The sequence below is a fragment of the Branchiostoma lanceolatum genome, chromosome 5, assembly GCF_035083965.1.
Source record: "Branchiostoma lanceolatum isolate klBraLanc5 chromosome 5, klBraLanc5.hap2, whole genome shotgun sequence".
NCBI lineage: Eukaryota > Metazoa > Chordata > Leptocardii > Amphioxiformes > Branchiostomatidae > Branchiostoma > Branchiostoma lanceolatum.
This window is the reverse complement of record NC_089726.1, coordinates 1,219,109-1,233,576: the sequence shown is the minus strand read 5'-3', so window position 1 is coordinate 1,233,576 and position 14,468 is coordinate 1,219,109. Positions and strand designations below refer to the sequence as shown.

Here is a 14,468-nt window from a genome sequence, read left to right as displayed (position 1 = left end):
GGTCTTGTGACGTCTTTGTAGCTACGTGGGGACCATAAAGAAACCCTGTTTTACTGCAGTATCTGTATCTCTAAGCCGGCACAACCGCCCTTCCGTGTAACACAGAAGCCTCTACCAGGCTCCGCGGATAGCTGCATTTCAATAGAGTCCATTCCAAGTCACCAAGAGGGTTGTTATTGTCATAATTCACAAATGTTTTCAATCTATTGTAATTATTTGTGTGAGAGATTTTATACTTAAAAAATATTTTGAATGTGATTTCTACTTTATAAAAATTCCTCCGGTTTTCTAAAACTTTATAAATATTCCTCTTGTGGAATATGATATTTCTAACAGTTTCTAAATAATGGTAACAGCATTCTACCATTATTTACAATTCTTAACAATTTCTAACCATTTTCTACCATTATTTGTAACATCTTTATAAATAGGTCAGAGGGCTGGGTAGAAAGCAATTCACACATCACTACGAAGTATAGGGAAGAATGCTTTCCACAAAGGACCCAACAGTGTCCTGCAGTAAAATCTAAAGATATACAAAAGCAGACAGAAGGGCCGGATTAGCACCTACATTTATGGGGGTTATCACAGTTCTACCCTTATCTACCATTTCCTACGATTTTCTGTAAAAATTTCTTAACATGAAAGAATCATGTAGATGTTTAGAAATTATTCAAAATAAAGAGATTTTTGTGCAGTAACTTTCAAAATGTTTCTAAACTATCTAACTGAATTTGAATACATTCAAATTTTCATATTCAATCTTTTAGAAAAATTTAGAACTATTGTTGCTCAGATTTTCTTTTATTAGAAACAATTCAAAATCATTACAAATATCATTCAAAAACCCTCTTGGTGACTTGGAATGGACTCTTTGAGAAGTTGGCCAAAAAGAGTGAGTAGTATGTTAAGGGAGTTGGCTACGGAGAGTGGGTCCAATATGAGCGGCAAACTGTACCCCTATAGCAGACTAACTTCTCTTGTATGTTTTTCTGGGTATTTGGCCAATTCCTACTCTTTCCAGTCGCCTTTGGAGCCTGGTAGAGGCTAGTAACACACCAGCTTCTGTATCTGTATCCATTTAGCCAGGATAACCGCCCGTTGGTGTAACACACCAGCTTTGTCACACACCAGCACTGTACTCCTGAACATGTGTCAAACATCTTACAAGCATCCGTGTGCATCATGGCTTTGTGCTGTACTCCATTAAGCTGATAGCCTTATTTTGAAATACAGCGTCAATTAAAATCATGGCCCCATAAGTGTTAATACACCATCCCACGCCAACATTAGCTTACGGGAGCACGTATCTAAGGTTAATATCCCATCTATAGGTACACATATAGTTGTTTCCAAAGACGTGTCTCATGCAACAGCTGTTACTCTGATGCAACTTTGACCAAAGAGAACCAAAGAGACTCGGGCGCTATAATAGGTTTAAATAGCGGGATAATTCCCGATTGCACATAACGTTCTGAATAAGTGCTGCTTAGAGGGCACAACACTGGCTGTTTTGTACTAGTTTTGGTTCTGACATCTTCCACATGTAGGTTTATTTTTCCACGGTCGAGAGCACCATTCTTCTCCACTTCACTTGCTGTGGTTCAGGAAGGCTCCATTCTCCATTCAGGATTTTTGGCATATCATCTTTTCTTGGGTCCACCTTGAAGATGTTTCACTTCTGGTCTAAAGCATAAAGCATTCCTGTTCACATACCTCAGTTCCTCTGATTAACATTTACATTGTAACACACTTGAGGGGAGAGCCTGTGTGATTGCTTACTGCATAGAGGCCAATTACTCACCATAAAAGTTTACTATTCGTAAAGATGATTACCACTGTCCATGTGTGCAGAAAAGGGTTGACTTCAGAACAAGCTCTGCTTAAAATCCATCTTTATACGTATGTATCTGTCCATAATTTGTTCAACATTTTCACAACGTTTTGATAACAACGCCAGAATTTGCTACATGTACATGTATATTTCATTCAGCATTCAATGGTCTATTTCCTTAACATTTAACTCTGTCTCTGATTTTTTTCATGATTGTGTTATCCTACTATTTACAGTTAAGAACTTAAGACTTTCATTGGAAGCCTTGTTGGTGACCACCAGTTGTACTGAATGACATGCAGTTCAGTCTGCAGTACAGATAATCCAGTGTTTCTATATATGGAATTATCCAATTTCAAAGGAAATAAATTAACAGAACGAACAATTAGATCCTAATCCAATAAAAGATTTAACTAAAATCTGAATGTGAACTGGAACAGTAACAAACTCAACTAACAGCATAGAGAACATGTTTTACTCTGATAAAGGCTCAGATTTTAAACATGATCACATCAGTCCTGAGTATTGCTGGCCGCTCCTCTGCAGTTGCACCTCCCTTCCCCTTGAACCGCCGGGTCGACAGAACGCTTCCCACTCCTTCTTGTGCAGAGTGTACAGTCTCATAGCAACCTGAGCATCCTGGATCTGCAGAACACAGAACAGAACTGTCACCATGGTAACACACAGTTGTATGGCAAACTGTGCATGCCAAATCTTATAACACAGAACAGAACTGTCACCATGGTAACACACAGTCTCATAGCAACCTTGGCATCCTGGATTTGCAGAATTTGAGGGTCCATGAGAACTAAACAGCAATTATGTCATGGGAGGGTTTGAACTTCTGATCCCAGTTTGCCCTACTTCTACTTTTGTACATTTTGCACTATAAATTGAAAGGTTTTAATCCCCGAAACCGTGCAATGTCACAAGACCCCATCATGAGACCACATCTGTCTCTATTTCTTACTCCTGCACTATCTGAAGGGCCCAATGCACCACCATTAAAGTCTCATTCTGTGGATTATGGGGAGAGTCTAGATAGCAAGCTGTGTCCTACATGTATGCTTAGCACAAGAGCAGAACAATATATCAACATGTCAGGTTGGGAATACAGCTGTAGACAAAATGCTGACCACTCTAACTTCATGTCATGATATGTCTTGTCTGTCTTTATTTATTTCTCATCCACATTAAATCATTTGATGTGCCACCATTAAAGTCTTGTTCTACTGACTGCACAGTTTAGTGTAGATGGAACCCTGTGCCAGAAGCTTAGCACAAGAGCTGTATAATGTACAATACATCATCATATGTCTCTATATTTTACTCTGAAGTGCCCAATGCACAACCATTTAAGCCTCATCTGTGGATTATTAGGGGAGTCTACAAATGTAGATAGCAAGCTGTGTCCTACATGTATGCTTAGCACAAGAGCAGAACAATACATCAACATGTGACAGGTCAGGTCTGGTCTTCAGCTGGACATAAACACTGAGCACTCTTCCTTCTACTCAGAGCAACTTTTCATCCCAGTTTGCCCCACTTGTACTTACTTTCTACAACAAATTATGTTTAAATTTCTGTGATCATGTCTTGTCCTAAGATGTCGTGTCTGTCTTAATTTCTTACTCATCCACATAGTGGATCACATGATGTGCCACCATTTAAGTCTTGTTCTACTGAGTTTAGATGGAACGTAGTGTCGGAAGCTTAGCACAAGGGCATCACAATACATTAACATATGGGGTCTACATGTACAACTATCTCTTCCACTGTGCTAAAAATACTGACCAATCCTTTTCTTCTCAATGTTAATCACGTAACAAGACCCAAAGGGCACTTCAAAGGTTATGGGTAAAATGGGATAACATCTGTATCATTCTGTATCTGTATCTGTATCTATACATGTATAACCGCCGTCTGGCGTAACGCACCAGCTCTCTTCTCTCCTTCAGTTAAAAAATCGTGATTGAGACCAGCTTGGCTGAGAGTGGACTGACCAAATAGAAGACTCTGAGTCTGAAAAGTCAATGGTACCATATCAGAAGCCCTACATGTTACAGACTGTAAAGTTTAAAAGCCTATTTTATGAAAAAAACTATACTTTTCTCTATTGTCATTTCATTGATCTTTTCCTGACATTTCTTTATCATGATAATATCATCTAACTGTAAACATGAGTATGATTTAATAGAGATTTAAAATGCTGATCTTTGATCAAAGATTGTGAAGGGGGCAGGAACAGCAACAAATCAGGCTCAGTTTGTCAGCTTCCAAAGACCCCCAAATGACAAAAGGTCATCAGGACTATCTGTTTGTGACCCCTGACCTACAGCTGATGAAATGGGGTCATCACTATCTTTGAGTGACAGCAAATATCACCTTCCACCTTCTTCCTGCGTGGGCCTAAGGGATGTACCATCTGACCACATTTATGTACATTCACCCCCTGAAACTATGTGTTCCAAGGTTCAATATTTTCCCTCCCTACTTTTTTTCTTGTGGATCTTCTAGTCAAACATCATCTTTTTCTTAATCCAAGAATCATTTGCAATTGATCAAAGAAAAACTTGGCTTCCCGGCTACATCCACTCCCTGAAACTGTGTGTAGCAAGGTGCAGACTTTCCCTCAGACTCTGTTTTCCTGCAGATATTCCAGAAAAGCATGACCTTTCTTTTGATGATCCAAAAACAAACAAGTCATACTTGCTGAAGTTGCTAATTTTGAGGGATGACTGGAGGTTGAAAGCAGATAACTACTGCACAGTCAATCCCTGAAACTGTGTGTACCAAGGTGCACATCTGACTAGTGGTGTGGATCTAAACCCGAGTTTAGGTTTAGGTTCGGACTCGAGTCCAGAGGTTTAGGTTCAGGTCCGGACTTGAAAGTCCGGACCTGAACAATAATTTTGGAATATTTTTTTGTGTTACATGTAAAATTGCATATTGGCAGATATTTTACACGTAATTTAAAAACTATATATACGGAATTATATACAGTCAGTAATTAACACAAAAGTTCAGTTATAAACACAAAAACAGCAATGTTTTGATATTTTTCTAGTGCAAATTTCACGATTTAAGGAAGGTTTAAGATGGTTTAAAACAAAAAGGAGTGTATGAGTGAGAGAATTTTTTTTCAAGTCCGGACTTGCTTCCAGACGTTTAGGTTTTTTTGGACTTGAACCTAAACGTTTTACAAGTCCGGAACCGGTCCGGCCGGACCGATCCGCACCACTACATCTGACTGTCCCCTCATGTTGAAAATACAGCTCAATATATCTTAGATGCGAGCCCTGATGGTTGTGTCATGTTGTCATGCTGGGTTCGAATCCTCTAGATCTGACCAAGGTCTGACACACCACTGACGTTGTACCCCTGGGAAAGGCATTTACACCACTTTCCTCACTCCACCCAGGTGTTAAAATAGGTACCTGACTTCGGTTCGGCAGTACATTAGAGGGTTTGGCTCCATCTTCCAACACTGTGCCCTAGACACAGTGGATAACAGTTGCTCTAAGGCTCAAAAGGGCTATGGGACTACCTTTACCTTTTTAAATACTGCACAAGAACCAGCAAATGAAACTAGTGTGCCCTGAAGGAGCTAATGCGGAGAGATATACCTGAAGGAGCTAATGTAGAGAGATGTAGCGTTACAGTGTTCAGCCTACATGACTGACTGGAGGGTGTCAGACCTAAATGCCAGCCTGATGAATCATGGTTCAGTCCTGATCCAGATGTCGAGGATCCATCATCGCAGTATGGATCCGCTGTCAGCACATCAATACGAGGGGACTAATTTTCCTGAGTGTTTCTCTTGCTGATGACGGCAGAAATTTGACACTGAGCCATATCATATGACTCAATAAATGCAGATAGAACATGTGACTCGAGAGCAGTGGATCATAAGTTGCAGAAAGTCTATTTAAAAAGATAAATAATACATTTCAAACTTGTCTCCCTCAACTGCTGACCCCTCTTTTCACTAACATCATTCCAAATGATAACTTGACTCTAGCTCCAATCATGCTGAGGTTTTATCCCACGGCAAAAGAAACACAGTGAGCTGTGAAAGGAATACTGTAAAGGCATTTACTTTAAATTTGCGGAGGTTTTCTTTTAAAGTAGAATGGAAAAAAATTCCCAAGGTTTTTGCTGTGTCTGGAGCTGAAACAATTCCGTAGTAGAATTTACAAAAACACAATTGTGATGTTATGATTTCACAATTTGCCTGTTCACTGCAAAAACTGTGGAGAAATAAAAACGCAGCAAACATTTCCGGATTCCCAGTACCAGCCCTCCCCCGACACCTCCCTACAGCACTTGCTATTCGGCCCATTTCCCCCCATAATTGCCGACTCATCACTAATCCCTGTATATGTACCGCAGAGCTGCGGGAGGTGCCGCCAGCCATTTTCCACCCAGCGAGCCGCGCCGCCGCGATCACACATCCCCCGGACGTCTCAAGGACACCCTGTACGTTTGACCTTCAGCCGTCAGGCGGGGGGGGTGCTTCTGAGGCTCGACATGAAGAGCAGGGCTCTCCTGTAGGAAGCATGGCTCGGAATCCAGTTTGGGGGATAGTTGCTCTGGTGCACCTACTGCAGATATACCTGGCCTCTGATGAACACAATTAACCATAGTAAAATCCATATTCACCCTACAGCATCAGCTATGGCAAAGAATTCTACTGTAAGATAAATATTTAGGTGCACAGAAAACATTTTGGATGCACAACAATAAGTCAAGTAAAAAGTCAGCAAAACAGAATTATCACAAATCTTCCTGCCTCTCTTCCAACCTTGAATTTCCGATTTCAAACAAGACAAAGTGATAAAACAAAGGTTTCATCATTTTTTTCTCTGACGCTTACATGTCAAGAATATACTGTATACTGAGTGTACAATAGTACATTTACATAGTACATAACCCTTCACAAATATCTAGGGGCACTGGTGCAAGTTGACAGTCAAAAGTGAGGTGCACCGCTCCCATTTCGGTTGCACAAAAGCGCATAATCATGTACCTCCAGCCCTGCCGGTACATTTGACCTTGGCTGTCAGAAGCGATGTGCTTCTGAGGATCGACATGATGAGCAGGCCGCTCCCGAAGGAGGGAGACATGAACTTGAATTATGGATGACGTCGGCAAGTTCATCGATTACACGCAGCGAAAACACAAGGAGCGCCCTTGTCTCTTTGTTCAATCTGAAGAGATTTGTCAGGCAAAGTGTGAAGTACAGCACTGTCGGGCCAAGCGGACGTAATGCTATGGATGACATCAACTCAATGCACACTTTACCTACTAGAGGGAAAAACCTCTTGTCTCTGAGGTCAGTCTAATAACTGGCAAACAAATTCATCAGGCACAGTGTAAAGCACCCAACACTTAGTGGTACAATACAGCTTCATTATGAAGTAGAGGTGTGTATTTGTCTTTTGTTCCATCTGGACAGATTTGTCAGGCAAAGTGTGAAGTACATGTACTGCACTGCCAGGCCAAACTGATGTAATGCTATGAATGACATCAACTTTGGTTTTACCCAGGGAAAAACCTCCTGTCTTTGTGGTTAGTCTAATAACTGGCAAACAAATTCCTCTGAGGCACAGTCAACACTCAGTAGACTAGTACGATACAGGTTCATTATGAAGTAGCTGAACAGATTTGTCAGGCAAAGTGTGAAGTACTACACTGCTGGGCCGAACTGATGTAAGTCTATGAATGACATCAACGCACACATCGGTTTTACCCAGGGAAAAACTTCTCATCTCTTAGATCATTCTATATAGGGAATAAATTCACCGGGCACAGTGTAGACTGCAAAGCACCCTCAGTAGCACAATACAGTTTCTACACATTACAAAGGGAACTCCTGACATGAACACGCTACGGTTCACAGAAAGTCAATGCAATGAAATGAACTATTATCATCAGACACCTGATGGAGGTAAGCGAGATCGACTGAACATTCATGGTGAGTGTTGTTTCCTTTGTGTTGGAACAAAGCTGGAATTGTACAACTATGGATTCTTCCAACAAAGGTGAGCTTTCATTCAAATTCCATTTTAGCCTGTAAGCATTACATCTCTGTTGCGTCTCTTTTTGACATTTCAACACATACACACATTTATTTTATTTGTCTTTTACCAGACTTTCAGTTCAATCTGAATAAAGCACTACGCTTCAATTATAGTAAAATCACTGTTAGGCCCCAATCTTACATCTTTTTTTCTAAGGATTACATGTTTTAGATCTTTTCAGTTTTTTCACCAAATTCCCACAAAGGGTACTGCAAAGTGTTATGAAATTCTTGGAACTGATAACATCCATCAAGCTTTAGACGCGAAATTCCATGAACTTTTCAAAATGCCAGATTCCATTTAAAGTTGATGATGTCAGATTGCATGAACTTTGGGAATGGCAGCAGGTCGTGCGGGGATTAGTGTAATTGTATCAGTAAAGTAGGGCACGGGCAGGAAGGGGGGTAATTGGGCTTCATCCCCATTACAGACACATTACCGCCATTAAACGCGCGCTGACCTGGTTATCGTTACGACTCGCTTGTCCGCGGCGTGAGCCGGTTACTTAACCGGGCGCCTTGGCCAGCTTAGAGCAACAAACCGGTTGTGGTTTGTTTGCTTTTTTCTGGCTTTTAGTATTATCGCCATTAAACTCGCGTTGACCTGGTTATCGTTATGGCTTGTTCTGTCCGCGGGGTGGCAGCGTGAGCCGGTTACTTAACAGGGTGGATTTACCGGGCGGGTTTAGAACAACAAACTGGTTGTGATTTGGTCTTTTGCAGTTTTTTTTTTACTAAGAACTTCATTGCTTATTCTAAGAAGGTACAGGTACAACTACATAGTGACTGTTTTGCTGTGGTGTGATGCGTTCAGCTGAAAAATAACCCAAACCCCTAGGCCTGCATATACGGGACCTACATAAAGGCTCTGTAATGTGCAATCACTGTATATACATTTATGGGTCCCGCAGGACAAGGGATAAGGAATGGAGCAGACTTACCGAGCAGTGTTCCCCCTTCTGGATCTGAAGCTGAAGAACCCCAGCAGCCAGCTTCTTTAAGGAAGGCGTGTTGTTACCCTGGAGAGAGAACAGCAGGGTTTCTTGAGAACATGTTCAGAATCTTACTTTAAAGACAACTTTCTGAAAGTTTCTTCCGGGCGTGATGGTACCCTTGCTTACCCAGCAGAACAAACCAGATGATGGTTTCTTGAGAGTACACATTTTGTAATGAATACAAAGATTCTTTGCACACAGTACGACCAAGTGATTTATTCAACCAACCAACGTTTTGGTGACCATCTGTCACCTTCCTCAGGGCAATTCTGACTGGTTCACATAGCAATGCAGCACAGGTGGGAACGCATCTATAAGCAGCGACACCTGTGCTGCAGTGCAAAGTGAACCAGTCAGAATTATCCTGAGGAAGGTGACAGGCGGCACTTGAAATGTCCAATGAATAAATCACTTGGTTGTGTACAAAGAGACTTTTTATTCAGTGTCTTACCAACCCGATGAAACTATTCATGGATGGATTTTGTATGGTTTAACCTTCCATTTCTAAAGTAGCCCTTCAGCACCAAATTTGTATTGGCTTCAGGGTTAGGCAGCTGTGAGAAGGTTAAAGCATCGCACTTTTCCAAGTAGAGGAAGACTTTAGCCTGTTACTGAGTACCATGCACCCACACGAGTATTCGTTATAGCAAGGCAATCTTGTTCCTTTGCTTTAATGTTCATAATAATAATCAATGTATTAATATGTAACAGTACAGGCATTTCCATTTTTCAAATGAGCATGCGTTGTTCTCTCTAAATTGCATGGCTTATACTAGTATTACATTAAGGTAAGAGTCTTGATTGGTATAATTTTGATTTTTCACAGTTTATTCAATTATGACAGCTAGAATCAGTACAAACTGGTGCAAATTGATAAAAATGGGTGAAAATTGATCAGTTAATCTAGATTTTATTACATTTGGGTTGAAAAGGGACGAGGACAATAATAACAGTGTGTCAGTACAAGTTTCTGGAGCTGCAGGATCTATCAGTATTAGACTTGTGCCCTGTCTACCGAAATCTGATGTAAACAAAAACAAAACAAAATTATAACAATAAAAATTGATAACACTGGATGTACCTAACCATTTATAATTATATTCCAGGACCTAATCTAACATATATCTTGTAAGTAAACTAATAGCAAAGAAAAAATGCAAAAATAGCTACTAAAGGCACCCTAAAAGACAGTGAATTTCAAGAATTGTGTAGAATAGAATACTTCAAGATCAAATGACACATTTGAGTACAAATTACAAATTACAAAGTGACCAAGCACCAACAAGCTGCATTGCTGCGGCCCCAGCCATACTGTAGTATTGATCCGGCTCAAAGACAAGATCCCAGGTCTGAGCTAACCGTGCTAAGCAGCAGTGGCACTAGTGCCAGCCCTGGTCATGTGTAGCTAACTGTGCTAAGCAGCAGTGGCACTAGTGCCAGCCCTGGTCATGTGGCATTAACGTGCTAAGCAGCAGTGGCACTCGTGCCAGCCCTGGTCATGTGGCATTAACGGTACCGGCAGTGATCATGTAGCAGTAAGCTCTGACCCTCCCGAGGGTTTTACACATCGACCGGCGAGTGAGAGTGCCAAGATGACACAACAGTCGGTTAACCCCGGACCTGCCATGGCTGTCCCTGGGGATGTTCTCATGCAGGACGGACAATTACGCTGGTTCTCTGGTTCGGCGCTGACAGCTAGAATCAGTACAACACCAATTCAATTCCTAGCTGGGTTCTCAGATATTTAAAAGAAAAATCTAGAAAGAGGACAGAATAAATGAAAAAAGCAGAAGGCTTTTGAGTTCATTACCGAACTGAGTTGTAGTCAAGATACAAACAAGGGGATGGGAGGAAACGATGACTCAAACTATATTCTCTTCCTAAGACTGTGTTTACCAGGGTACAGACTTTTCCTTTAATTCAAAGTTCCTTTTACTCAATTTTCTCAATGAATCATTATGATTTCTTCTTGTGTTCATTTGATAATATGATTTGAAGATTAGAGTGATTCACAGTTTTCTTATGATTTTCACTTATTATAATATGCAAAGTCCACATCATCTTAATTTACATTTATGTTCTTTGTTTTGATTCTCCATCATTATGTTTTGAGTCAATATTTCTAGTCTATTACGTTACTTGCAGGCGATATGTATTTCTGGGTTAACAAATAAACAAACAAACAAACTTTAAATTCTGTTTTATGTTGATCTTCCAGTACAGCATTATGTGACAACTTTAGTCGATGCTGGACTAAGTGCTAATAACACCCTTCTGTCATGTCTTCCTGGTCTTAGTCAATCACTGTGAGAACAGAATAAAATTTGCACTGCATCTAGGGCGTGGGGGCAACCCCCTTCTCCGGATATATTGATTATTGACAACTTATCAATCATGTGCTCATTAAGTCAACCATGGAGCACAGACACGGCTCACCAGATTTAATTAACTCCATCTTAATTAGCTGTACAATCGCAACAGGAAGTCCCCAGGGAAATACACCAGGAAATTAATTCTGTGGGGCTCACAGTATTAAATCTTGTCATCATTATGAAAGGCTCCTTTATCGTACAAGAACAATGTTTCCAGTCATATGATTTTAGCAGGGCTATGATACAACTGTGGTAGATTTGAAAGTTTGTAGTTTAAAGGGTAGCTTTCATCTGTATCTGTATCTGTATCTATATAGCCGGTACACCCGCCATTAGGCGTAACACACCAGCTTTGCAGGCATGCGGCGCGGCAGCAGCTGGTCATATTACACCGAACAGTCTGTTACACCTAGTCTTTGCATATCTGACTGCAACCGTTCTTTGAAGCTACTTAGTGAAGATGCTCCTACAGTACTTGATGACAACAAGTTCCAGTCTACTATGGTTCTAATATATTCATTTGTATGTTTCCCTTTTTGTATTATAAGGGTGGGCCGACTATGCTCTCTTTGCAGATAGGGGTTGATAATATACCGTTGATAGATTTGAGGAGCTTACAATTAAATTGGACATTTATTATGTGGATTTAATCTGTCAACTACTACGCCTTATCTGTTACATGAACATGCGGTGAACAAAAATAGGCCGGACAAGTTGTTCACTGGAGCCGCATGTCTACAAAGGTGCTGATACGTTAAAGGATATACAGACAGTAGTTGTAAATGCAGAAATGTTTGCAATGGTTTTATGTTCACAGTTTTTGCAGTAAAGCCTTTAGCGTGAACTTGAAACCAATGCAAAAAAAATGTTGCCAAACTACCCCCTTGTTTATTAAGCACTAAGTAATGTACATTGTTCAGTATAATGAGGCACCTGCTATGCTGCAAAAATCTATCTTGGCTTCTGACTAGTTGTCTGTAAAGCCACCAGTGTTTCAATTACGTGACTGTACATGTAGCACTACTGTTCGTACAAACATGAACTTAAACCCACCACGGCGAACACGCCATTTTCTCCCTACCGCGAAATTGAATCCCCACTAACTAATACGCATTTACAGTACAATTACACCAGCAAACTGTTGAAGGATTTGGATTCAGAAAGGCTTCAGCTATAGGATGTAGAGCTTCTGTGGGCAGTGCATGTTTGAGAAAGGACAACTCACCCCTGCCAGACTCTTGAAGGGAGGGAAGTTAGACGTGTCCCTGATCATGTTCTTGGGATGGGTCATCTGTAAGGCCTGCAGGGGGAATACAGGTGAGTACAACATCTTAGGAGCTCATTAACCTTCAGACTGCTAAGGCAGCCATTTGGCACTATCTTTGTATAGTCTACATGTAGAACTCCTGAAAGCCCACTCATTAAGTGGGACATTTCGTCTTCCACTGCTTCTAAAAAAAAAGTCAAACCAAAAAAACGTTGATTGTATTCCATAGTAGTTCTTAGAATAGCCATTTGTTCTACTTGTCAACATTGTCAAACTCGCACTATCTGCACAGTATACGCTTTCTATGCATTGTTTCATGTTGCAATCAGCCCTTGAGCAAGAACTTGCAAATAAAACACACTAACTATATCTGATTGGCCTCTAGGTTAGGCAGCAGGGGGAAGGTTAATCATAGCAGACACTGATGATTTTACATTGATAATGCTCCCATAGATGCAAGGAAGCTCTTTAAGCTAGTACAACTGACTGTGCCATATAAATTTCTGACTGAACTGACTGTACACTGATGCCACCTGCTGACTATATTCCAAACTGCAGGCTGACAAGGGTAAAGAGGAACAACTTTTCAAATATCATAAACCTGCAGAGTATGGGCAGTGAGAGGAGGTACTGTACATGTATCCTAGTCAGGAAAGGTTCATATTCATACATTCCTTCAATCATTTACTGAATCATCCATCCATTCATTTATTTGTTGAATCATTCATTCATTCAGACGTTTATGAAGGTTAGACATCCAGGTAAACAATCATCATCTTAATGACGCTGAAGAAGAGTGATGGATGTCACTCGAAACGTCCGGAATCAAATCTCCGAATTTTATCCAGTTGTAGAGTTTGAATTGTCTTCAGGCCACCCCAATTTAATTCCTTGGTTCTCTGACTTTTTAAAATGATAATATAGCAAGTAGACAACATGAAAGCAGAGGGCAGGAAGGAGAACTTGAATATGACTGTATTCGATCCATAAAACTGGGTGCTTCCAAGGTGTAAACCTGGTCTTCTGGCTTTCTTTTAGACATGTTTTTCCACATATTAAGCATATTTTCAAAAAATCTTAGAACCAAGACATTAAATTTCAGTGGCCTTATACATTCATTCATTCATTCCTCTCTCCATCCATCCATCCAGGAGACTTTCTCACCTTCATGTCGTTCTGCAGGGCGTGGCCCACCAGGATCCTTCCTTTAAGGATGTCCGCCACCTCCTGCTGCACCGACTGGAAACTCTCACCTGTAAACAAGAAGGAACACACACGTCAGGCTTACAAGGAAGAAAACTCCAATATCCTATGTTCTACCAACCTGATGAAATTATTTTCGGTTCCAAGAAACCACTCAGGAAATTCTACTGGAACAAGGGAGACTTCTATTCTAAATGGGTCACATCTATACAGTCACTCAACTGAACTCATCATCATCTGTCATACTCTATTTACATATTTGGAGCATAAACGTGTATCAATTTGACCTCCAATATACATGTAGCTATAGAGTCAACTGATGAACATGTTACCTGGAACTATACTGCTTATGGTTCGGTCCCAATTGCACCAAAGCCACAAATTTATCCCGGTGGACTGCCAGGTACCAGGGGGTGCCTCTTGATGCTCACACAATAAGCTCATAGCATATATTTGTTCCTGGCTCCCGTGTTTTAAAAATCTGAGTCCAAGTTAAAGTCACTATGGGGTCTGGCCCAAAAATAGTTCGGAAGCCGCAGAGTGTCCCACGGGGGCACATACGGGTCTTGCCAAAAAATGCCAAAAAACATCCTGTGACCTAACCGGCGGGGCCCTTTTTCCAACTGGGACTGTAGCATTACTCACAAATTTACTAGTAGTAAGTGTTAAGTTGGTAGATATTTCTATTACTAGTACACAATTTTGTACTTTGGTG

The 14,468-nt window shown here is 40.8% G+C and overlaps 1 protein-coding gene across 2 annotated transcripts in view; it reads right to left on the bottom strand.

Annotated features, from left to right (window-relative positions):
- Window positions 1-1,878: 1,878 nt before the first annotated feature.
- Window positions 1,879-14,468, bottom strand: part of LOC136434354 (RNA exonuclease 4-like) — a 34,732-nt gene continuing 22,142 nt past the window's right edge. The window contains exons 2-5 of one of the 2 annotated variants that reach the window (XM_066427139.1): window positions 13,715-13,803; window positions 12,509-12,583; window positions 8,858-8,935; window positions 1,879-2,479 (exon numbers count right to left, since the gene is read on the bottom strand). In XM_066427139.1, coding sequence (XP_066283236.1) covers window positions 2,342-2,479; window positions 8,858-8,935; window positions 12,509-12,583; window positions 13,715-13,803 — 380 coding nt within the window. In that variant the 3' untranslated portion in view covers window positions 1,879-2,341. The other variant, XM_066427140.1, reaches the window with a different exon arrangement.